General features: G+C 29.0%; 1 protein-coding gene across 1 annotated transcript in view; it reads right to left on the bottom strand.

The window, feature by feature from the left end:
* Positions 1–264: 264 nt before the first annotated feature.
* The window catches only part of kon (chondroitin sulfate proteoglycan 4-like protein), a 108160-nt gene continuing 81515 nt past the window's right edge, over positions 265–26909 (bottom strand). The window contains exons 18-24 of the mRNA XM_075360205.1: positions 24009–24272; positions 20661–20903; positions 12753–12945; positions 10510–10665; positions 6503–6927; positions 4785–5033; positions 265–2068 (exon numbers count right to left, since the gene is read on the bottom strand). Of these exons, the coding sequence (XP_075216320.1) occupies positions 398–2068; positions 4785–5033; positions 6503–6927; positions 10510–10665; positions 12753–12945; positions 20661–20903; positions 24009–24272 (3201 nt within the window). The 3' untranslated portion in view covers positions 265–397. The remainder of the gene's footprint in view (positions 2069–4784; positions 5034–6502; positions 6928–10509; positions 10666–12752; positions 12946–20660; positions 20904–24008; positions 24273–26909) is intronic.

Genomic DNA, 26909 nt, shown 5'->3' on the forward strand with positions numbered 1-26909 from the left:
TTTCAAAATGATCTGTCCAGTATTTCTAGAAATTATTTATATATAAATGGATCATCATATTGAGAAACACCTTTATTTTTTACTATACTAAAAAATTTCAGCAACCAAAAATTGATAGATAAAATTCTTCTTCTTAAAATAAAAACCATATAAATATTTCATTAGAATCTAAATAATTAATATAAAAAATAAATACTGAAAGTAAATGCAATTAATCTATAAACAGTTTGCTAACAATATCAGTTTATAGTTGTCCAACGAAATAAATACTGTTTTGCCATCCTCATTACTTAATTAAATATTTAAAAATGATTAAAACAAAGCAATACAATGCTGTACCACAACAAACCTATTTCAGTCCAATAATCGCAATGACAGCATTGCGTAACTAAAACTATCAGACCCAATACTGGTTACGTCTTAACATTGGATTGTTCCCTTGCTGTTGAGGGTATGCTACCTCTGATGCTTCGTAACTGCTCCAGTCTTCATCTGGAGCCCCATATGGATACCTTAAGTTAAGTTCAGGCTCAGAACCCATAACAGAGTCAGCAGTAGGGCCTAACGGGATCACTTTACACTGTGGTACTGCACCAGATACAGGTACAGTGCCAGCTGCTCTCTTTGGAAGTGGGGACGAAGGCATCAAATCATCTGGAGGACGAGGAAGAGGTAGAGGTGCATTGAAATCACTCTTTTCACCTGTGCTTGCACTTTCTGAACGTTTTGAGCCACAGCGTACAAGGATTACTAACAAAATAGCGAGAACAATTGTCCCAACAACCATACTAACGACCAATAAATAATCATCGCTCATATTTGGACTTGCCATCTCCACTCCTCCCTCATGGCCAACTGGTGCTTTTGGTCCTGGCAATCTCGGCCTCAGAGGAATAAATGTAGTTGGAGGAGATGCTGTTTCTCCGATCAGATCAAATCTCAACTCTCCAATTGCCGGTTGAAAAATAGATGCAGCAAGCAGAAATGGAAATCCATCTCTTACAGTATCAGAAACTCTGCGTGCAACATAATATATAACACCACTTCTGATTTCTTCATGAGTGAATCGATTCACTTCTTTTTCTTTAACAGTTCTTCGCTCTCCGGAACTACGAATAATCTTTTTTATCCTACCAAAACGAGGTCTTTTTAAAATTTTAAATATAGGATCAGAACCGGTCAATTTTGCTAAAGGTCCAGCATCTAAGGTTTCAGTTGTGAGTTGATTTTTGATACCAGCAAGTGGAATGAATTTTCCTAACTTTAAAAGAGGTTCAACACTAACGTTCACCCAAAGGTCAGTCACACTTGGTGAATTCTGTGTAGGTAAACTGGAACTAGCTGCAAGTTGAAAACTGTCACTATGAGTCGTCATATCTGTTTGCATATACATAACTCGACGTCCAGTTAAATCACTATGTTTAAATGTTATTGCCGGAACATCATCCACATAAACTGTACCATGTCTCGGCGATGAAGTAATATTATAAACAATATTCTCTTCTTTTCCATTTGTAATTACATTAACAATATTATTTGTCACAGCAGTTACACTAGAACCTTGTTGAAGTAAAACAGGGTTGGCTATTGTAACATTAAGAGTTACTGGTATAATTGCTATGTTAAAAACAGTATAAGTAGGATTAAATTTACCATCCCAGACACGGAAATAAAAAGATACCGGCTGCAGAGGGCCAGAATGTTCATAAACAAGTTTACCACTATTAATATCAGCTTGAGTAAACCGGCCTGAAACATTCCCATTTAAAAGAAGAGATCCTTGGCCGGGTCCACTAATTACATCATAGACAATGTCTTCTGGTGGAGTATCATCATCTTCTGTTAAAAGATCATCTCTGGTTATTTGCTTCTGTTGTCCTTGGACGATGGTAGCATGTGGTACTTGTGTAACCAATCTAAATGGCTGATCATTAATAGGTTTAATAATAACTGGCAATGTAATATTGCACAACAATACTTCTCCAGGCTCCAAATATATTGACATCTTTAACTCATCTTTGATTGTATCTGAGTGATCATGTTGATATATTACTTGACCAGAGTCCACCTGTAAAAGTGTATAATATATAAAATTATGCAAACATAATTACGATAGCTAGATCACACTGAGTACTAATTAACCAATAATATATATATATATTAACCAATTATTTTTTATTTTATTTTAACCAATTCTGAAACATCACAAGTTGTAGTATTCAGAAAAAAATTTTAAATTAAAAAAAAATATGTTTTAAACTATTTGAAAATTTGGGATCTCATGCATAAGGGTATTTTTTTAAGGATTAAAAATAAATTATAATTGATTTTAAATAAATTAAAATTGAACTAAAAAAAAAATTTCAATTTTTATAAAAATTTGGAAGCTGCCCCATCAGTGATGCGTGTTCAGTTATTACAGTCATTTTATTATTTAACAGAATATGTTCTGGGCATTAAAAATTAGAAAAAAAACTATTTTCATTTGGGAGCTCTCATACTGAAATCGAAGCATTCAGGTAATATTAATTTTTAAGAAAATAATCTTTAAGTGGTGATAATAAATTTTAAAAAAGAACTTTCTAAAATTGTTTAAAAAATACAAAGATACAACCACTATTTTAAATAAACAAAGTTGTAATTTTCTAGGAAGGGGTACAAATTGTTGATTAATTTTTTCTTTCAAGAAATACAAAGAGTAAGGACTATCAAAGAATTAAGATTTTCACATTATAAATGCAATGGGTTTCTTACGAGATGGAATTAAATTTAAAAAAGTTTCTTAAAAAGATTAAAAATATTTTTGTTACCATATACCATTGGCGTGGGATGGGTAAAAAAAGTGGTTTGAAGGCCTATTAATGTGAAAAATATACATGCAAAAAACTTCCATTAACTCCTTTTCTTAAGCAAGATATCGATAAAAAAAAGAAAACATACATAAAATAATTTTTTAAGGAGGGGATGAGCATTAAATAAAAATTAAATTTTCTTTTGTGATACTGATAAAAAAAAAACAACTTTTGTAAGTTTTCTTACAACTTCTGTAAGTAAATGTTTAGCTAAATTGCCCAAGTAAAGATCTGAAATATTATTTTGGCCAAAACTCCACGCTTTTCCAAAAACATTTAATACATTCTTTCCCTCTGAAGGTAGTACCTGCTTACCACGAAAATGGGTCAACAGTGTTCGAAGTTATAAGACTAACTACATCTCAACATACATATGCACATAATTGTGCATGATTAGGTGGTAGTTACAATCTTATATCCTCAAAATGACAAAATTTAAAAGTATTTATCTAACAGCCTTTTTAATCACAGGACTCAATAAGTCATATTTTCACCTAACAATTTCATGTAGAATGATCCAACAAAAAGTAATTTATCATAAAAAAAAAGTAGTAACAAATAATGACAGATATCCTTGTAATAAAAGGTTATTTAAAACTAATTTTTGCCAAGTGTGACATCTTTTCATATAGACGTGGTGTACATTTAGAATTTTAATACCAATAGTGCCCCAGTTATTAGAAAAGTTTAAGTACTGTAAAAAAAATAAATAAATCGTAAGTTTCAAAATGAATATTGGGTTTTTAAAGTTAAGTAATATTTATTAAGTCTTATTTACATTGATAAATTGATATACTGAAAGAGCAACACAATTTTCCTATAAGTGTTCAAAGTTAAGTAATATTTATTAAGTCTTATTTACATTGATAAATTGATATACTGAAAGAGCAACACAATTTTCCTATAAGTGTTCAATGTGAGCACCATTTATTACATGGCCACATCTAGCCGACAGAAAAGTTCAGCCCATACTTTCAATTCGCAAGTCTGAAGGGTAACTGATGCGACAGCTGCTTCAATCCTGTCTCAAGTCGGGTAGGTCAGCTGGTAATGGTGGCACATATTCTTGATCCTTTATAAACCTCCAAAGATAAAAATTGCACAGGGTCAGATTGGGTGAACGTGGAGGCAATGGCAGTCCTTGTTATCTGGTCCTCAGTGACCAATCCAGTTGTCGGGGGGGGAATTTCATTCAACCAGTCACATACAGTGTTATGCCGCTGAGGAGGTGCACCATCTTGTTGCCAAATAAAGTTCTGTGTTTCATACTGCAGTTGAGGAAAGACCCTACTTGCTTCTGTGAAAACTAAAGGCCTATAAACTAGCCGTTGGGATATGGCACAAAAAACATTCAGTTTTGGGGTGCATTGTTCACACTAGAACATTTTGTGAGGGTTTTCTGATCCCCAGATACCCACATTATGACTGTTTACTTTTCCATTAAAATGAAATGTTGATTCATCACTGAATATGCCACGATAAAAAGTCTTCATTGCCACAGTGCATCATTTCATTTCCATAGCACACAAACCATAATCTGTACGCTTTAGAACTTTTAATAGCTGTAAATGATATGGACACACTTATAAGAGTTAGAACCCTCCATACTATAAGCAATATCAAAGGCAGATAAAAGTCAGATCTTTATTGCAATATTACCAATCTGAAAGACTATTTAATGTATTTTACATTTATTTCATTCTTTTAACTAAAAAACTAATTTTTAAATTTCAGAAAGAGAATTAAAATAAAATCATATAAGTCCCATTTTGTTATATTTATAAAAAAATGCATTTTTTAAAATATCTTGCAGCTCCTACATTAGTTTGAGTATAAAGTAATTGAAGTACAGATTAAAACTGAATGGAGAAGTGCATTAAGAAATTAAAAAACTTATGTGACAAAAGTTAATAGTAAATGTTGTTAACTCACCTGCATATGAGTAAAATAAGTGACAGTGCAATTTGCTCCTAAACAAATAGAACCATGTTGAGGAGGTGATAAAAGGTGTAACTGAATGCCAGGTGATGATAAGCCAACATGTTGGGATAGAAACCATAATACAGCTGATGTATTAAGAGATAATACTGTTGAACCACCTTCATCTACGTTCAATGATGTATTAAGATCTAAAAATTGATCCAAACCACCTGACCACACTGATATCTCTATGTGAAATTCCTATAAAACACACAGAATAAAAACTAAATCTTAGATGTAAAATAACTACTGTCACAATACAAACAATACAGAATTCAACAACAAAATTTAAAAAAATAATAATAACTTTTTATATACATCAGATTTACATACCATGAGGATACTCCTTGAACTGGTAACACAACTTAACAACTATACATAAGACTGTGATCAAGATTTCTCATTATGCCAGTATGTTAACTGGAGCTATAAATTTATTATTTTATTTTATAGATGACACAAACAAAAAGAGGTCAAAGAATTTATTGGATGTAGATATATATATATATATATATAGGTTCAATGGCCTAACTAAAGAAAGCTGTAGGTGACCCAATGCTTCTAAAATAGGCACAGCCATTGTTTAGAGAATTAGTCTAAAGAATAGCAGGGTTACTAAGTAGAATGAAAAGCGAGTGGTTTTCCATTGCCTTTTTCACACAGCTATACACTCTATTACAGATTGGTATGACAATCTAACAAAAAATGTAGAAGTTCAACCCACAAGAACTGGGTATATGATGACCATCATTACTCACAGAGAAAGCAACTCTGATTAGCACCTTGTGTATCTCAGGTGGTTTACATGCATCACAGCCATAAGAATTAGGGCAGATGGTGTAAAGCAACACATTAATGTACACACACCACATGTTGACTAACAGTACATTACATACATTCACTGCCTCTACTTAATAAGAAACTGGGAACACAAAATTAAAAAATAATTGTTGGTACTATAATTTGTTGCTATGATTAAATAACGTAATTATTTATTCACACTAAAGTAAGTAAAAAAAATACCTATCTACCAAAATATAGATAATTATTAATCTACCAATATAGATAGCAACATTTCATTTAATTGTGCTTTTTTCCAAAATAATATTAATTAACGACTTACATAATAATTAAATTATTATTACTTATAACACTAATTTCATCAGATCAGGTATAAATGTGTAGTACTGTTATCTATATTGGTAAGTCGTTAATTAATATTATTTTGGAAAAAAGCACAATTAAATGAAATGTTGCTAATAAGACAAATATAGGCATTTTCCCTATTAAAAGCATTATTTTGGTGGGTTAAGTTGTATTAAAATTTTTTTATAATACAAATTACTTAATATACATCAGTCAAAATAAGAATTTTAAATTAACTGAATGAATAGCCCACTGTTTTTAAGATTTTTATCTTAATTAATAAGTATATTTTTAGACTTACTAAACAAACTCCGGAAGGAGAGATTATTAAACATAAAGTGCCATTTAAATAGAAACCCGAAATATGTAGACTGGAAAACAATATGACAAAAACAATGTATTTATAATTATTATAAAGCCATGAAGACAGAAGTAATTAAAACACAGTAATTTAGGTGTAAATTTCTGATTACTTTAGTTTGATAAAATTGAAAATAACTAAAATCTAAAAATTAAACATTTACCTGCTCTGTCAGAGGCTGAGTAAAGCTGGCGGTAAGGTCAAATGTGAATGAATCATTTGCTGTCATATCACTGAGAGGTGTCGTATGCTGGTACCAAACTCTGTTATTATTTATATCATCCTGTGAGAATGTTATTAAGGGGCTACTGGTCGGCAACAATGTTGGATTAGAATGAGGGTGTAAGATAAGATGACCCAGTGCAGGCGATCTGGTCAAATGATAAATTAGAGTACGTGAGGGATCAGAGCATTCAGCATGTAATAACGATGACGTGATAGGTTTCCTTAATAGTGGGAAGACATGTAGTCCAACATTGGCTGAAATCCACGTTGAAGCTTCTTGTTCCCTGGCGTTGAAAACTACAGGACCCACAGATGCTACACCATCACTTAACACTACATCAAATTCACCATCTTTTTCCTCTCCTAAATAAAAAATTAAGGATTGTGAACAACTATCAAAGCTATCGACTACTAACAAATATTAGAACTATATGTTAAGAAAAGCTATAATGTAAAGATATGGAGGAAAAATTATCATGTTATTTTTGTTACAATACATTATTTAGTGTTTGAATTTTTTCATTAAACCTTGAGAAGAGATAGATTCAAAACATACACAGTAGATTTCTGATAGATTTTCTGTAAAAAAACATCTTGGTAATAAAAAACATATATAAGACATGAAAAATATTATAAATTCTTTTTTTCATCAGTCATTCGGTTGGTTGGTTCAATCTAATTCAATTCTGAGCTAATCTCTTAACCTCAACACATTTAACCTTCAAACATTTATTCATTCTAATGTATTCTTTACTTAGTGTTTACTAGAGGACTTTTTTGTCTTCTAATATATATTAATTAATTCCTATATGATATAGGTCACCAACCCAGACATTTCAATTCTTCATGAAAATAAAAGTTTTGAACTGTTAGAGCTAAAACTCTTTATAATTATTCTATTGAGCATCAGTAAAAAATTATAATTACAATAAGTTTAATGGTGCATCATGTAAATTTCTACATATTTTTTCTTTAAATTAATTATGTTTAAAAAAAAAAAATAATGTCATTAGCAATAAAACTATACCTTTTTACAAGACTAACAAAATGAAATTCATTAATCATCATAATATGATTTTCTATATTTTTTTACTATATAAAATTTTAAAATAATGAATTAAACCAGTAAACACAACTATACTCCAGCTTTTGAAAAGGACCTTATTATGGCTTAAGTATCAATTTTTTATAAATTATATAATAATCTAAGAAATTTTCTGATCTACTTATTTAAAATCAAGCAAAAAATATTTCATTCATAAAGAAACAGTATTGTTTTATGTGTGACTTAAACTACTTTAATCAGATAAAATGGAATTTTTTTCATGCTTTACTTAAATATGTACTCAAATACATAAACAGATTACTAAAATACCAACTTTAAAGCAATGCCTTTATTGCCTTAATGCATTTAAAATTGTCATATTATGAAATAGTTATGATTTTTATAAAAATGTATAAACTATTTATGCAGATATACTATTGTATAAAAAAAAAACAAACAAAAATTATATCTTAACATCTATTAATATTAACATCTTTCTGTTATTATTTATTACTTTGCTTTTATTTATTTAACAGCCAACTGCTCTGTTTGCAGATTTTCCATGATTTCCCTTAGTCCTTCTAAACAAATGCTGGAGAAATTCTTTTTCAATAAAAGAAACAACAATCTTTTATTCCTGATTTTATCTAAGTAATTTATAATTATGTTATGATGAAATAAAGTACTTAATTTATTCAATAATGACGTTTTATTTTTCTTTTTAACTTTGTTTCATTTCTTTTTTTAATGTCTGCAGTGTGTCCTGCTTTCTATTCTGTTATTACAATTTTTTGTGTATAAGTACACTATAAAGTATAATATAAAATTTATTTCCAGGTGGCTCAGCAGATTTTGACAAATTTGAATCACGTGTCATTTGAAAATGTGGAAATGAAGTGGGGAACAAGTGTAACAAGACTTTTTATAGTTTGATATGTCAAAGCCCACCAGCTGGTTTAGTGGTTAACTTGTCATCACAAATTAGCTGATTTCGAAGTCGAGAGTTCTAAGGCTCAAATCCTAGTAAAGGCTTTTGTATGGATTTGAATACTAGATCGTGGATACCTGGTGTTCTTTGGTGGTTGGGTTTCAATTAACCTCACATCTCAGGAACGGTCGACCTGAGACTGTACTACAATTCATTTACATTCATACATATCATCCTCATTCATTCTTTGAAGTAATACCAAATGGTGGTTATGGAGGCTAAACAGAAAAGAAAGAGAGAGAGAAAGCGATTGAGTTTGATATGTCAATATTCTGTAATTAATATGTAAAATTATTATTGTATTTTTACTGTGTATTAAAGGAATGGTATATATTAAAATTCTTTTCCATATATTGAACACTGATCCTCACATGCAACCATACAAAATTCAGTTCAAGCAGGAATTAAAACGCTTCACTTGCCTTCAATTTAAATGATGATTGAACATCACAGGTATTTTAAATGACAATTGAATAGTTTTGAAAAAAATTATCAAATCAGTCAGTTACTGTTCAGCAGCTCATTTTCATGTATTTGGGTAGGCTAATAAACTGTTGTTATTGGAATGATAGACAACCTAAACAAGTGTTTGTAGAACCACTATAAAGTGAAATGATAACAGTATGATGTGAGGTATCAGCCTTCTCCTCATTATCAACGGCCCCCATTTTCCTTAAAAGAATAATCAAACTGTGACAATAAAAACAGTTATTACAAACTAATACACTATTGGAGTTTCTTGATACACACGATTCTGCACTCTTATTTTCAAAAGGATAAAGCAAAGGCATACACACATTTGGATTCAATGGAAGTAGTTAAATAAACTTATTTTCATCAAGTATAATTTTTTAATTTCAAAGATTCTGAGACATTGATTGACCAATGAGGTCTTCAGACTTAACGGAAGTGAAATTTTTACTTTGGGAATACCTTAAGTCAAAAGTTTAAACTATCAAATACAAAATTTCAACAGCTAAAAGAATGCATTATTGCCAAGATAAAAAAATAAATGTTAATTTGGTGGAGCAAGGCATGGATGATTTTTTCCCCAGAATGAATAAATGTGTTCATCAATGGAATGGCTGTTTAACTGATGTCATTTTCAAAATTGAAAAATTTATACTGAATTGCAAAAAAATACCTTCTATCATGGTACTATTCTCTTTTTCATGCAGTCTATTGTCTCATTAAATAAGTTCAAAAACTGTAATATTCTACAGGCACACCCAATATATAAGTTTTTATGTTTGCTGTTTTAGTTTCAGTTTGTAAAGACCTAGCTACAAACAAAATCAACAAACCAAAAATCAAAAGCTGAATGCTGCTACTGAATTATATGTATCAAATTTTACACCAGATTCTGTCAATATAGTTTACTTACAGTTGAAGTAATTGTCAATAACCAACATTAAATTTTTAGATAAAAAAATAAATGTTAACTAAATATAACATCACAGCTAAATTGTATTAGTTTTATGTAGCAAATCAAAACACACATAGTAAACATCATAGTAATTACAGAAAATTTTAAATTGGATAAAGTTACATGTAAAAATGAATATGATTGGCATAACAAGCTTATGCCTGCATTTTGATAGTGAAAGCTTTTTTTTTCATACATCTCCATTTTTTAATATTTTTTAAGATTGATGGGTTTATGGAAATTTAAAAAACTACAACCAACCAAAAGCTAAATTTAGATTAAAAGTTTCACAAGCAACACATTTTTATATAAATATCAGACAATTTAAAATTGCAAAGCTTTGAAATTGCTTATATTGCTCAATACCAGCATTGTAATTTTTTATCTTCAATCTATATAGATATAAAAACTTACATTCCTTTATCTTTCCTATATACTTTGGAATGTCTTACTTAGTATTCATATTAAGTATAAATAAATATTTACCTGAATGGACAAAAACAACTTTATAGCTGTTTATATGTGCTTGGGTGAACTTGTCAATAGAAACATTAGGGTGGTTAACAAATGCCACATATCCAGCAGTGGCAGATATTATAGCATAAGTTACATTCTCTGGTGGTGTATCCTTGTCAACAGCAGCTGTGAAATTAAAGAAAGCAACCTTAATTAACAAAATTGTACAAGAACAATACTTAAACTTTTAAAAACTATTCCCTTGTTACCTAATTTGAATATGATGAAGTAACGTAAACATTACACAGTCAATGGATTTTTACAGTTTTACCTTTATTTTCAGTTTTATATGAGGAAAAAATTTTCAGAGTTAAACTACACCTCTTCAGTTTCTTTCCTTTATCCAATTTATGTTATTTAATTATGTCTGTACACCAAATATGATGAAATGTATACTGCTAAATATAAGAGATTTCAATATTTTTGTTTAAAAAAAAAATCTGGATAAGGGAAATGAACTGAAGATGTAATAAAATTTCAAAATCTTCTTTCCGAAAAACATAACAATAAGAGAAAAGCTTTCGCACTGCTGACTGCTTACATGGAATTCTTCATGATTAATAAATAATAAATTAATTATTAGAAAAAAAAGGAATAAAAAATTTAGACATACAACAACTTATATCATGGCTGAACGAATTACTTTTATTTCTTGGTTTATATAATTTTCTGGCACATAATCTGTTATTTTCAAAATATTGACTGTCTTCCAATTTTCTGTTCTATGTGTTCTAAAACTTACTTCCACCATGTTTATAATGAAACTTTACAAATCTCTCTACAAATCCAAGAACTGAGGTTACCTGTGATGGCCTTACTGACTTGCAAAAATTAAAAAAAAAAAATATGTATATATAATTTTTTCTTGTTAAATTGACTATAAATCCTCTACATTTTAAAGTTTACAAACCCAACAGTTTTTCAAAATTCTACATCATATTTCAAAATCATCTAGTTTGTAACATATGGAGATATAAAGAGAAGATTAGGAGACTTATTTCATGAAGCATGTTTTTAAGGGTCGTTTAAATGTAAAAAAGAAATGAGTGACACTGAAAAAACTTTATTACATTAAAATATAGTTAAACATATGTATTATTTTTCTATATGATCACCACTCACTTCAACACATTTTTCATATCACTATATTATTAGTATATTATATTACATTTATTAATTTATAGTTATATTATTTTATATTTTTAAAATTTTTTTACTGGTGAATTAAACCAATTTATTTTGTCTTTCATTTCCTCAAAGTTTTAAAAAATTCTAAACAATAAAAGCCAAACAAGAAATAAAACAAATAAAAAACAATAACTGTAAGATGAAAAAGGTTGAGATCTTATAATGGAAGATCTTTCAACAAAGACTCTAATTAATGAACCATTCTTGTTGCAGTATGTAATCAAGAATCTTTTACAGAAGCAAAATCCCATTGGACAGCTTCCTATATATTTCACTGAACAGCATTCCAAAGTCTTTTAGAGTTTTAATACCAGGAGGATTATTTATAAGAAAAGAAGCTTAAACATTTCTATGAAAATTTCATAACTAACTAAACACAAAACATTTGCAAATACATTTAATAATTGTGAAACTATATACTGTATGTTTTCATATATTTCTTCTTTTACACTTACCAATAAATCATTTGTGATTACAATCAATGACTGCTATATTTTCTTCATTGTTAACATTCATTCAACATTATTGAAACAAACAATGGCTTACACAAATAATGTTAACAAATATATATAAAACGTAACAAATATCTCTGTGGATCAGCAGCAGATTTGTTTGATATTGCCATTAAAAAATGAATCCCTATTTGAACTTATTTTGTTTCGACTGATGAATTAATTTACCTGAGAAACTTACAAGAAAAGCTTCTACTTGGGAATAACGATAGGAATTTGTAGCATATGAAAAATCCCATGCTTGAAGGAAATTTGAATTTGGGACTTCCAGATGAAAGGCCGAGATGCTATCACTCCTTCACTTAGCATTTAATGGGACTATCTATTTTAGTACTCAATTCAAGTAAATTATGCAAAGCAACTTATGTGAATATAACTTAAAAAACAAAAGGAAGAACAGAGTCATATGAAAATATTTGCTTGGACAATAAGAAAAAATCTTTTTTATTATTCTGAAAGTATGTAGAGTTGTAATACTCTACTAATATAAAATATTAATATACTTAATATTACCTAAATGTTCTGATGTTATTAGCTGCTTTCCACCTCGCCATACAAACAAACCAGTATTATTTACTACAACTGGTGGTTCATCATTTACTGATGATATAATAAAATGTATATGTGCAGGCTGACTTTCTTTTTCACCAGCTTTAGCAATAATTTCAATTACGTCCTCATCACTTTCACTACCATCGTGTACATACTGAAAAATAAAGACAATTGAACAACTATAATTTACAAATTTCTTTCTGAATCCTCTTATTTTATTATAATGCTATTTTTTTAAATCATAATAAAATACAATTGAATTTAATTCTAATAAATAAAGGAAATCTTAATGAGATTTTATTCAACTGGTTAAAAAATTCTAATACCTTACGTCTATGACTACTGAATAAAGCCTGAATAATAATGAATGAATCGGCCTGAATAAAGTCATAGTAGGGATGTTGGGAAAAATGATCTAAAGATTAAGTGACACGAGTATAATATTAAGATTGAACAACATTATTTACAGTAAATCCTGATGAATATACCACACTTTTGAAAGCGATTTTAAGGATTATTACAGCCAAGGTTGAATTTAAAATATTGGCATGATTTTACTAATAAACATGCTTACAACTTATTATTATTTTTTCATTGTGCCTCCCTCTCATACAATAAAAATATATTTTGACGCTAAAGCTACACTACGACCTTAATTACAAACCTTACAAATTACCAAGAATAAGTAAATTTATTGATATTTGGCAACACTGATCCTCTGCATTGATAAAACCATAATCGATGCCTCTCTCTTGTTCTCTGTCTTATGTCCACCATATTGGACATTCTCGCGGCTTCACAAGAAGTTCTGACAATTTGGAACATCTGCGTGACCTTCTATGCAAATGTGTATAAATGCTGCACCTCATTTATTCTAACCAGTCTCAGATGAGTTTATCTTTCTTTCGCTATTGAATCTATTGTGAATGTGTATGTTGTAATTTGCATGTTAATTACAATTTGTGGTATTAAATATTCACAGCAGTAGATTTATACAAAATCATGGAAAAATGTTTAAATGGGCATAAGTGAGCATTAGATGATAGTGAAGCAACAACAAATGCACAGACGAATGTGGTTCCAAAAATAAATTCAAGAAAATATTCTCAAGAATACTTAAATTTTGGGTTTACCATTACTGAAGTAAATGAAGAAGAAAGGCACCTGTGTGTGTCATTTGCTCAAAAGTTTTTTCAGCAGACTGCATGAAACCTAATAAACTTAACGACATTTGGAAACTCTTCATATTGAGTATGTTAAACAAACTCAGAGAATTTTTCGAACTGAAATCATATGAAAAGCAAACATCATTTTTTAAAAAAAAACTTTATAAATGAATAACTTTATTTGCCTTTTACAAAGTTTCATATAAAATGGTCAGATGTAAAAGCCTCATACCAATGGTGAAGAGCTTATTTTGCCAGCTACAACTGAGTATATAGAAACTATGTTTGGAGATAATTTTGCTAAACAACTGCAGTCCATACCTCTATCAAATGATACTGTTGTCTGTCAAATTGGTGATATAACAGAAGATATACAGAATCAGTTTTTCATGAAGTTGCACGATGGATTGTTTTCGATTCAGCTTGATGAGGCAACAGAGAGAAATAAAAATGCTCATTTCACTGCCTATGTTCGATTTTGTGATGGTATGTCAGTAGTAGAAGAACTACTTTACTGCAACCTTAATGATTAAATGGCAGCTTTTCTGCTATCTTAATGATTTTATAAACGAGGCAAACATAGAGCGGAAAAATTGCATCGGAATATGCACTGATGGTGCTGTTTCAATGTCTGGAAGATTTCGAAGTATACATGCACTTGTGAAACAAAAATCTGTACAGTGTGTCTGGACACATTGCATGATCCACAAAGAAGCTCTGGCTTCCAAAGAAATGAGTCATGATCTGAATATTGTGCTAACTACGGTTGTAACTATAGTAAATTATATAAAAATGAGACCACTAAAATCAAAGATCTTTTCTGTATTTTGTGAAGACATAGGTGCAGTACACTCAGAGTTACTATTTTATTGTGAGGCAAGATGGTTATAACGTGGGAAAGTTTTGCACATGTTCATGAATTAAAGAGATGAAATTGCCATTTTTCTAGAAGAGTAAAACCGACTAGAAGCCGAGAAGTTTCGAGATGGTTTATTTGAGGTGGAATTGAGCTACTTGGACAGCATATTTGAGAAATTAAATACCTTAATCTTCAGCTCCAAGAAGCAAATACACATATGTTGGATATAAGTGATAAAGTTAATGCTTTTTGTAGAAAACTGGAATTGAGAAGCAACAATTTAAAGCAAAAAACCTAGAAATGTTTGCAAATGTGGATGAATACATTCAAACTTACAAGGCTGAAGAACATGAAAAAGTTGTTTTTGTAACCATTGAAAATCATTTAGCCATGCTGGCAAGGAATAATTGTAAAAAATATTTTCTTGCTGATGACAACTTAGTAGCAAGTTACGAGTGGGTTAGCTATCCATTTCAAAATACTCCCGAGGGGCTCTCAACTACCAAAGAAGAAATCTTCATAGAGTTCGGCAAGTGGCAAAATAAAAAAACAATTTAGTAATAAATCACTCTCTGAATTTTGGCCAGGGGTGGATGATGAGTTTGCTGTACTGCAAACAAGAGCATTTCGTATACTATTACTATTTTCAACATCGTACCTTTGTGAAACCAGATTTTCTGTCGTGGCTACTTTGAAGACAAAATACAGATCTCAGATAAATATAGAAAAAAACTCAAGTGTTTATTTCTAGTATTTAAGTATTTATGTATAACCTTCAAAAAACTTTGCTCTGCAAAACAGGCCCAAGGGAGTCACTAATAATTACAAAACTTGTTTTTAATTTAGTATTGACAAGTTAATTAAACACATTGTGCAATATTGATACCAACATATTTATAAGTGTATTATATCAGTGTAAATGTTATTTTATTATTTATTATGTCAGAATGTATTTTGTTTGCTTTCAATTTGGTAAATTAATAAATTTTTTTAATAATATTTTCTTTATGATATGCTTGTGTCCCCCATTTAGTGTTATCATTACCCCCTAGGGGGGATGCACCCACAGGTTGAAAAACACCACCTTAGAATATTCCATGTTGGGGATTACCATCAAATTTAAAATAAGAAAAAAAATCTTTAAATTAAAATAATTAATTAATTTGTGCTGTCAGCATATTTCACACAATTTACTATAACGTCGTTATTTTCTTAATTAATGATAATTTCCTTCAAACAGTACATTTTATTAATCAAACAACAATTTCTCTATGTTATATATTTCAAATAACCAGGAGAATAATTTTGAACTAAACTTAGTTTTGTTCTTATATTTCTTGATTTCTTCAGGGAGTGTTATACATTTTTAGTGCTACAAAGGAGTAGAAATGTTTATATAACTCAAGTCTCATTTCAGGCGGTATAAAAATGTATTTACTGCATAATTTTCAAATGCCTTATGTATTATTAACTCTATTATTTGTACTTCTATTAAAAAAGATCCTTAAAACTTCATAAAAAATAAATATAGAAGGAGGAATACATTAAGATTTTTAAAAAGGGAAAAACATTTTGCCAGTCGATTTTTATTTGAAATTAATCTAATTATATGTTTCTGAACAATAAATAAGGATTCTATATTTGCATAAAATGCTCTTCCCCAACATGTCAGACCATACAACATCAACTAGTGCATGATATAACATTTTTAAAACCTTCGGAGGACAAAAATTCGTTAAAAAAAATATAATTTACGAATATTTAATTATGATATTTAATATTTTCTAAGTAATTCAGTGGGACTTTTAATTGAACTAAATAAGTAGTTTTTGTTATATTTAATGTTACTTCATTCTTTGTTAACCACCATCTAATTCTAATCAGGTCTTCTTCGATGTCTTTTTTTATTATTTGCATATTCTACGCTTCATAATTAAGATCATATCATCAGCAAACATTGTTATTCTATCCTTGAAAATTTCATTACATAGATAATTAAAGTAAATAATGAACAATGTAATATCAAATATAGAACTCTGGTATTCCTCATTTTATAACCTCTTGAGAACTTACTTTTTATTGCATATTCTCACTTGTGGAGTCCTACCTTCCAGGTAATATTCAAACCAATTATTCCGTTCTTTTATGATCTACTACATTAAATGATTGAATGATTTTCAATCAATCAATCACTCTAGCTTTCCATAATTTATTTAACAATATTTTATGATCAACTACATTAAAAGCTTTCCTCATATCAAGAAACAGTTCAGCTACTTGACATCCTTTATTTTTACTACATTTAATATAAAATTCAATAGCAGTTCAGCATTTCTACCCTTTCGAAAACCATACTGATTCTCATTGAACAAAATTTGTTTTATCAAGAAAATCAAGCAATCTAGTTTTGACCATTTTTTTTCCTAAACTTTTTGACAGTACCAGCAGCAATGAAAATGGTCTAGAAATATGTTTTATTTTGTCACCTCCATTAATTGGTACAACAATTAATGTTTTAAAAATTTGTGAAAATTTAGCTGTTGACAAGCACATATTGAATAGATGTATCAGTGCGGTAACAATACAATTAATTATGACTTTTAGTATTTTTATGTGTATATTATCTATTCCTGCAGATTTCTTATTTTGCAAATACTTCATTATTTGTTGGTCGCATAAACATAGTTTCCTGTCACTACATTATTATTAAAGTATCTACTAAATTTATTATCAATGTTATCATTACTAAGCTCCAGGTCCTTTTTAATTCCATTTGCAATTCCTAAAGGATAACTATTAAATTTTTCTACTATTAAACTGTTATCTGTTATATTATTTTCATATCCAGTTTTACGCAATCTATTTCCCCATTTAGACTTTTATACACTCACAGATTATTTATATTTGACTATAGCTCCAACATTATTTCTATTATTTACAATCAATTGCTTAAAAAATGCATCTTTCTTTGATTCTAAATATCCATACATCTGAATATAACATTTTTTGAAATAATAAGTTTTATATTATTTGGATGCATCTTAAGTTTCTTATACTGGATATCTCTTTTTCTAATTCTATGAACTAAATCTACGGTCACCCAAGGTTTTATAGGGGCACATTTTCACTTATTATTAACAGATTTTTCAGCCAGATCAGCCAGATTAAATATAAATATATTCTGAATATGAATTTAACCTATAAATACCTATTTAAACACAATCATTATTTTACATTTTACTAGTAATCCATCTGCTACACAAAATTCAATTCACACTTGATCAAGTGATCTATGCACTCTATTTCTTGATTAATACACATAATAACTCCTTCTGCTGTATATTTTGAACTGCAATTTGCTAAGCATTTATAAATTTTTTTTGTATCCAAATAACTCTTCAAAAATCCAAACTTCAGTTAATATTATTATTGCAAGCATTTTATCCAATAATTTAATTTCTTCTAGAGGTCTTCTCTCCAACTTCTTATATTTTACAGTATTATACTAAATTCTTTCCCTAGCATTATATACACTATATTAAATTATATTTGTTCAAGTGTGATGTTTCAGATTTCTCAATTTCCTGATGGAAACTTTACCATTTCTTATCCATAAGTATTTTTATACCCTTTTTCTCTCTTAATTTTCTCTGCTATAGTCAGAATCCTTCTTTTTTCAGATGATAAGGTCTCATTGATGTAAATGGGAATGTCCTTAGAGACCCCTATGTGGTCTATTGAAAAATCACATTTTATTCTTCTTTTTTCAACAATTCATACTTGTCTACTCTCCTTGTAAATTCTATTATTATGCCTGGTAGATTTTTATCTTTTTGTTCTGGTAAATGATAACATGAGTCAATTTGTCATTCAGCGATTGGATATTGTAATGCGTTTCCGACTGTTTTCACAGTACAAATAACATCCTCTTTTTTCCGTAGGATAAAAATGAGAATGCCCATGTAACATGGGCAAAAATGAAAAGAATGAATGACAGCGGTTAGAGAATGAAAAAAGTTATCAAAAGAATGAATGACTGAGCACATAGTACAAGGATTTTGGTGACAATGGTTAGGAGAACAAAAGAAGTAGAAGAAATGGAAGCTTATAAAAGAATTCCAACAAAAATGGATTGCATCTTGATATATTTAACAGAGATAAATTCATCTTAATGTGTGCTATTGGATATTCTTATGGTGCTATTATCACTTGGTATAATTATCAAGAAGGTATAAAGAGAATGAAATTGTCACCTAGATGCTAAGGTATACTTTTTACCAGCGTCTAATTTCTGATGAAATATCTTATACTTGAAGTATAATTTATAAAACAGACGATCTTAAAATGATGAGTCATAGAATTCAAATTTTATCCTAGTATTAACTAATAAATGGGAACCTTACTAAGTAAATCATATTTAAAACAGTTTCAGAAAAAAAAATATACTGCTTTACAAAATAGTGGACTACATTTAATAAGTTCTTTGCCTAATCATTACATAATCATCCACAATGTTGTTTCCTTTTACACAACAAAACCGTTTTAAACAGTGAATGAGTAGTGGGGCATGTGTTTGGGTGTAATTTTTGATTCTTAAAGCTAAGGCATTTTGTCTAAGGCAGATGACAAAGGGAATTTTAGCACATTAAATTTTAGAACCTTCAATCCTCTCTATACCAGAGGCAGATCTTTTCTATATAATCAACATTTTAAATTTTCAGAGGGTGGTGATGTAGCATACCTATCACAAAATACTTGCAAGTAAATGTTTTTCATCTTAATCTATCATAAAACTCTGATAAAAGAGCAATTTTAAAATTTTTATTTCATTATTATTTTGTTTTACACTATACAGGTTGATAAACTTTATAGCAGTGATTTCTAATTGTATCAATTATCCTGTTTTTATTAACAGTGGTGTATATATAATTGGAAAACTTATTTGTTAAGTCCATAAATTACACGCTATAAGCTGTCAATTCAAGGTTCTAGCATTTTTCATAAAAAAGAGGTGGTGAGTTTTATCATTGTAGAATAATTACTGCTATCGATCTACAACAAAATATAATTTAAATTAAAATATTCCAAAATATAAAAATGAACACAGTTTGTTGTATAAAAAATTGTGATAAAGAACTATACAGTAAGTGCTGAACTGAAGGAAATAAAACATTGATTTTTTTAATAAACATTCATTAAAAAAAAAAATTCACCATGAACAATCACATTTCCTAAAAACTGCTTTGGATAAAATTCACATCACATTAAACCTATAAAAATATATTACCTAAAAACAAAATTCTGTATTATATTTTTTTCAAAATCTGAACTAATCTCAAAAATTAAGTAATTATTTTTCAAAATATTAAGTATTATTCATGTGTATATATATATATATATATATATATATATATATATATGTATATATATAACAAAAAAAAAAAATTATCCCATATATATATATATATGGGATAATTTTTTTTTTTTTTTGAGGATAACTGATTATGCAGGAGGATGGAAAAAATTAAGTTTTAATATAACCCACTTAATAAATCAACAGAATACTCCTTACAAGAGAAGATGGCAGAATATTCTAGAAAGATATTCAAAATGTTATCTGGAATTTCTCTAAAAGAATGGTAAAGTAAATGAAGCTAGAGGTGCGAACACTGAAGTTATTGGAAACGTAATCCAGTAATTATTCAAAATTCCTTCTTACTGTTATACATTATCTGTATGTTTTTTTCTATAATAAAAATTTTATTTTAAATACATTTTTGTATAAAAATAATACTGCATTCTTTATGATCCTAAAATTAAGTAAATTAAAGATAATTTATCAACCTGAATAAGGCCAGACTGCATAAGCTGTGGTGTCCATTTGTTTAAAGTACGTAGAGGTAATGCTGAAGAAATAAGTCGACCATATGATGGACCTGTGATTAATTTATACTCAGTCAATCTTCCTGTATAATAGTCTGTCATTGATAACAATAATGATGGGGGTAATGTAACATTACCACCTTCTTCACAATGCAATTCTCCCCCTCCAATATAAAGTTTATCTGGTACGACAACAAACTGAACCTTCAAAACACAAAAAAAAGATATATATGAGAGAGAATAATAATTACAGATACTGTTATTATTTAAGATTCATATTATTCCTCTGCACTGTTAAATTATATTAAACAAACAACCTAATACAGAATATTGAGATAAGACATATATGTAAACACACACACACACACACACACACACACACACACACACAAATCATGTTTCCTAATATCAACAAAACAAGATTCTAGTTGATCATCCAATATTGATTCTTGTTAAAAGAAGAGTATATTATATACTCTTTTTTTTAAGGTTAACTGGTTCATGAAAGTAACAAAAGACTTTTTAATTTAATAAAAATTTTTATACACCAACTGCCCATTCTTCATCCTAGATAATCTTTTGGGTAATCTAGAAATTAATCTGTAAGAGAATTTCAATATTTCTGCCAAGTTTAGTTGAGATACAAGGATGATGATAATCTTATAGCTTTTTATATTTCTCATTATATTAAAAAGTTAAATCAAATCAACAAAATTTAACTAAAATTTAAAATTTTTGGATTTAAAATTAATTTGTAAAGATAAAGTCACTTTATATTCACAGAAAAAGTATGCACATCAATTTTTGTCTGTGTAACTTAATAGTAAAATAAAGCAAACTGCGTGCCACTTGAACTGGAAACTTAGGCTAACACAAGGAAGTTAATTTTAAAACAGATATAGTTAAGGTCAATGGTCTATTAGAGAAATTAATGGCAATATTTAGAAAAAAAAAATTAGCAAAAAATTTAGATAATACAGTACATAAACTTTTTCAAAAAAAAAAACAGAGGAGGATCAGAAAAATATGGATAAAAATTACATATTGGCTTTCACACAGTAACAAGGTAAAAAATATTTTGTTTAAATCACATTTTAAAGATTACTGTGCCAACATCTTAGAAACTGATTTCTGTCGAGGGGAACTAAAGATAAAACTAAACTTATAAAAAGAGTGGGCATTTATAAATTGATTTCTAAAGACTATAATTACAATTTAAGATATATGGAGTAAACTGAAAAAGAACAAACTAGAATGAAAGACCAAGCATTTAGCTCATTATAGATAGATCAGATAAATCAGTCTTAATCCTACACTGCTACAAGCTTTAAAATTTACGTAACAATCACGAATTAGGTATTTGGAAAAAAAAATGTTATTAATAATGATTGAATTTCATTATTAAATAATGATAGAGATGGACTTTAGAATTTTAAATTTATTATAAAATATTTTATGAAGTTTATCATAACACTAAATGGTTATCCCTCCTTTAAATTTTATACACTTTAAAACTATATGAAATTTGCCACAAAGGGATGAATCCAACATATATTTTCAGAAACATTATGTTTGTGTAATTGTTAATGAATTTTCTGCTGTTGGCAAAGCATCATAGGATGGACTTCATTTAGACACTCACAACCTACAGTTGCCCCATAATAGCTATTCATCAACATCACTACGTTGTATGTAATGCCACTGGCTTGAACATGATTAAAGATGTGCTGGCAGAGGAGAGGGAACTAAGACACAATTAATTGTTGACTGCACAGAAAGTAAGCAAGCAGAGTTTGTCATTATAGCAGACATTCAATTATTTATTGTGCTATTTTAAGAACACAATAATAAACAGAAATATTGATAAATAATTATATGCATGTAGTGAATGAATTCTTCAGGAATTTTCAACAAATTTGTGAAGGCCTCTTGGGAAATAAATATAAAAAATAATTATTTAAAAAATGGAGGTAAAATATTTATATACTGGTCATACACAACAACTTATTGAGAGTAAAAACATCTTGTATGTTAGCATGCTAAAAGTGATAAAGGGATAGAATGAAAAATTATTCAAATCCTAACATTTTAATCATTTTTCAATCTATTATTTAAGATCAATATTTAAATTTATCTTTGAAAATAATAAAAGAAATAAATGATACATTGTTCTGTTTCAGTATAAAATATCTGCTTACATAGTTTTTTAAATGTTTCACAGTATGTCTGCAAAAATAACAAATTAATAAAAATATTTTCATTACATTTTCCCACTATTTCTTGTTTTGTAATATATTTCAGAAAATACAAGATCAATGGACATAACTATAAAAAAAAAATAGACAATAACAAAATTCAGAGACATGATAAAGCAAGTCTTTTAAGGCTGGATGTTTGTTAATGTATATAATGGCCATGCCTTATGTAGAGATGGACAATCTGAGTTTGAAATTTCAGTAGTTTTAAAGCTTTTAACAATGACTGTTTATTTTAATATTATAAACATCACTAGAAGTACATAATTTGTTTACTACTGTCATTTTGCTAATGAATATTTAATATTTCTTCATTTTTTCTATTTATTTCTTTAATTAATTTTATATATATATTTGCTGGCATGTAGCTAGGACCTGGATCCCCATGATCCGGGTTAGCCTAGGGGCTGACCCAAGGGTTTCCCAGGGCCACAGAGCTTGCTTTGCTTGCCATTTCTGTCTACCCAGGATCCCCACAGGTTCATTATCCTAATGGTGTTAGAATAACACTGATAAATAACAATATTCAAGATTTACAGAAACCTGAAAAAGAAACGAAATTACAAAAGACAGAATAGTAGTAACTATAGTAACTAAACAACAAAGACCTTTGACGAGGAAAACTTAACAGTTATTTTTGTTGTCATGGTGACAGAAATTAATTATTAACTTTTTTCTTCTTTAATAAATATCTTTAATTGATAACTTCATCCCCAAGGGGCTAGGGCCTCAATGTATAGCTTAAAAACTTCCCTGGAATAAAACAAATGTATCTTGCAAATTTGGAAGGGATCAGGGTTGGTTTCTGCATGAGTGAGAACAAACAAATAAAAATAATTTTGGCCCTATATATAAGAAAATAAAGATATACATATAAAAATGATCTTAATAAATTTTTTCTTCATATTTTGTAGATTAGACTTAATTAACTTAGCATACATAATACCTGTTTAAATAAATATAAAGCCATTGGACAGCATAAAACAATCAAACAACATACATAAATACAAGAATATCTATCACATAAAATGTTAAGAAAAAAGAAAATACTTACAACTAAACCACGAAGCCAGGTAATTCCATTTGTTACATCCAAAATCATGTGATCAGCAGTTTGATTAGCAGCTGCTTGAACGTAATGTAATCTACCCAAATCTACAGCAGCTTGATCAAATGCAATAATCTGTTGCTGTTGATGTGGTTGATCATCATCTCTTCCTGACCCAACTCCAGGACTTTCTAATTCCAGATACCCAAAACGTGGAGGTTCAACAACTAAAAATGTTATATCAGATGATGGGACATGAGGCTGTTTAACCTGAAAATATTAAAAAATGTTTATAAAAAATTGTAATCACAAACACTTTTAATGAATCGTATAGTTTATGTTATAGAGAATAATCAAGTTCAAATTAAATTTACAACAGCTGAAATTGTGATTAAATAGCTCTGCATCTCATCCAGATGGTTCTGGGTTCAAATCCAGTGAGCCATGGAATTTTTTTCATATGCTATAAAATTCACTATATCTAAAATTCATCAGGTAACTTTAACTAGGGAGTCATCAGCATATTGTTACTGAAATAAATAAAAATTTAATTTTAAAATGCACATCAGTTCTAATAGAGAAACTCATCTTGCGATTCAGAACAAGGTTTCAATGCTGGGGTAAATAAAAATGACTGTCAACAACAGAACCTACCATAGCTAATATAATGTTTAAGTCAACTGAACATAACAGCAAAGGACAATGTTCATTACTGGGGAAGATAACTTAAATGTAAAAAAAAAATATGAGAAAAGTTTAGTTCTAAGCTAAGTTTATACTGATAAAATTACTCTGGAAGTCTGATAAAAAAGACTAAATAAATAAAATCTGTAAAGTATAAAAATCACATAATGAAAGGGTTTTGTTATTACGGCAGAGGTATAAAATAATGTACAATAAATTACTTCTACGGTTTACCTTTCCTGATCAGAAATTTCTATTATACTCTTTTCACTGATAGTAAGAGGATTAACATGAATGGTTTTAGAATATTAGGGCTGACAATGTAGAAGACTGAGATGAAGAAACTAAGATAAACCAGAGGTTAACATCATTAATTAACAGGCAAAGAAACCAAAATTTTAGTTCTTATAGTTTTAAATTCCAACCAATAAACTGTATCAGGTGCTGGAAAATCAAAGCTTGTTCAAATCATATACTTTTAACAATGAACGAGATAGGTTCAGAGTTCCCAGAATTACTTTATTTTTCAAAAAAACTGCTTGCTTACATGAAAATGTTTTTTAGAGTACAACTACACACTTTTTCCAATGTATATAAAGTTGTTGGAAAAATTCTTAAAACCTTTTTTGAGATATTCCCTAACTGCTTATTAAAAATTCTGTAAAGATTAGTAATCCTGGTACCGAGACAGGAATATGGTGAATTCTTCAGAGTTGTTACACTGTGTCATACCAGGTACTTTTTTTTGTGGGTGAAAAATGCTTTGGTGTTATCACTGCCCAAAATAAAATTTTATAAAAGAAAATAAATAGCAAAAAAATATAACTAGCTTAAAAAACTAAAAAATTAAACAAAAACTTACAACTAATATCACAGCTAAAATTTCTTTTAAAAAATACTTAAAACTAATATCACAGCTGTAAAACTAAAATTAAAAATAACCATAAAACTAAAAAAATAAAATTTTCAAAAAATTTAATAAAATATTAAAAAGTTAAAAACTTACAACTAATAACTCGATAAGATATCACTAAAAAGCTTAAAACTAATATCACTAAAAAATGTATAACGAATATCACAGTAGGAAAACTTAATAAGGTAAAATTTATTTAAAAGGAAACAAAATAAAAAAAGATATATATATATAAAATTTAAATAAACAAGAGGGTAAAAGGTCCCTCTTGAATACAGAAAAAATCAACAATTAAATGAAAATAAAAACATCATGTTAAAATAATTCTTACCATGCACTGTTTAACAAACATGGATCCATGTGCCATCCATTGTCATGTAAAAGAATCAAATTCTTTATTTTTCATTTTTCAGGACCCAACCTTCTTACTATGTCTAGTAAATGATGAATGGATACTGACATATTTACTTGTTTATTATTTGTTTATCAACAATTAATCTGTGCTGAACAATTCCACGCGAATCATTAAAAAGTTCCAAAATAACTTTTCCTTTGCTCCTATCCAAACAGAAAATTTCTGTAATTCCAGAGAAAATGCTGGTCTCCACTTTAATGATGGGTGTTTTGTCAGTGAATAGTATAAAAACACGACATCTCTTCTTTATGATCATGCTCCTTCACTAACCTTGACCAGCCGTAGTGATATACTGATGAGGTCTCCTTCAGTGTCATATAAATCTTATACTTTCTTTTTCCTGTTTAGCCTCCGGTAACTACTGTTCAGATAATACTTCAGAGGTGAATGAGGATGATTTGTATGAGTGTAAATGATGTGTAAATTTCTGTAATTCCAGAGAAAATGCTGGTCTCCACTTTAATGATGGGTGTTTTGTCAGTGAATAGTATAAAAACACGACATCTCTTCTTTATGATCATGCTCCTTCACTAACCTTCAACAGCCGTAGTGATGTACTGATGAGGTCTCCTTCAGTGTCATATAAATCTTATCCTTTCTTTTTCCTGTTTAGCCTCCGGTAACTACTGTTCAGATAATACTTCAGAGGTGAATGAGGATGATTTGTATGAGTGTAAATGATGTGTGGTCTTGTACAGTCTCAGTTAGACCATTCCTGAGATGTGTGGTTAATTGAAACCCAACCACCAAAGAACACTGGTATGCACAATTTAGTATTCAAAACTGCCTTTACTAGGTTTGAACATTGGAACTCTAGACTTCCAAATCAGCTGATTTGGGAAGATGTGTTAACCATTAGACCAACCCGGTGGGTCATATAGTTTCATCCTAAACT

This window comes from Lycorma delicatula, chromosome 3 (genome assembly GCF_047948215.1).
Source record: "Lycorma delicatula isolate Av1 chromosome 3, ASM4794821v1, whole genome shotgun sequence".
NCBI lineage: Eukaryota > Metazoa > Arthropoda > Insecta > Hemiptera > Fulgoridae > Lycorma > Lycorma delicatula.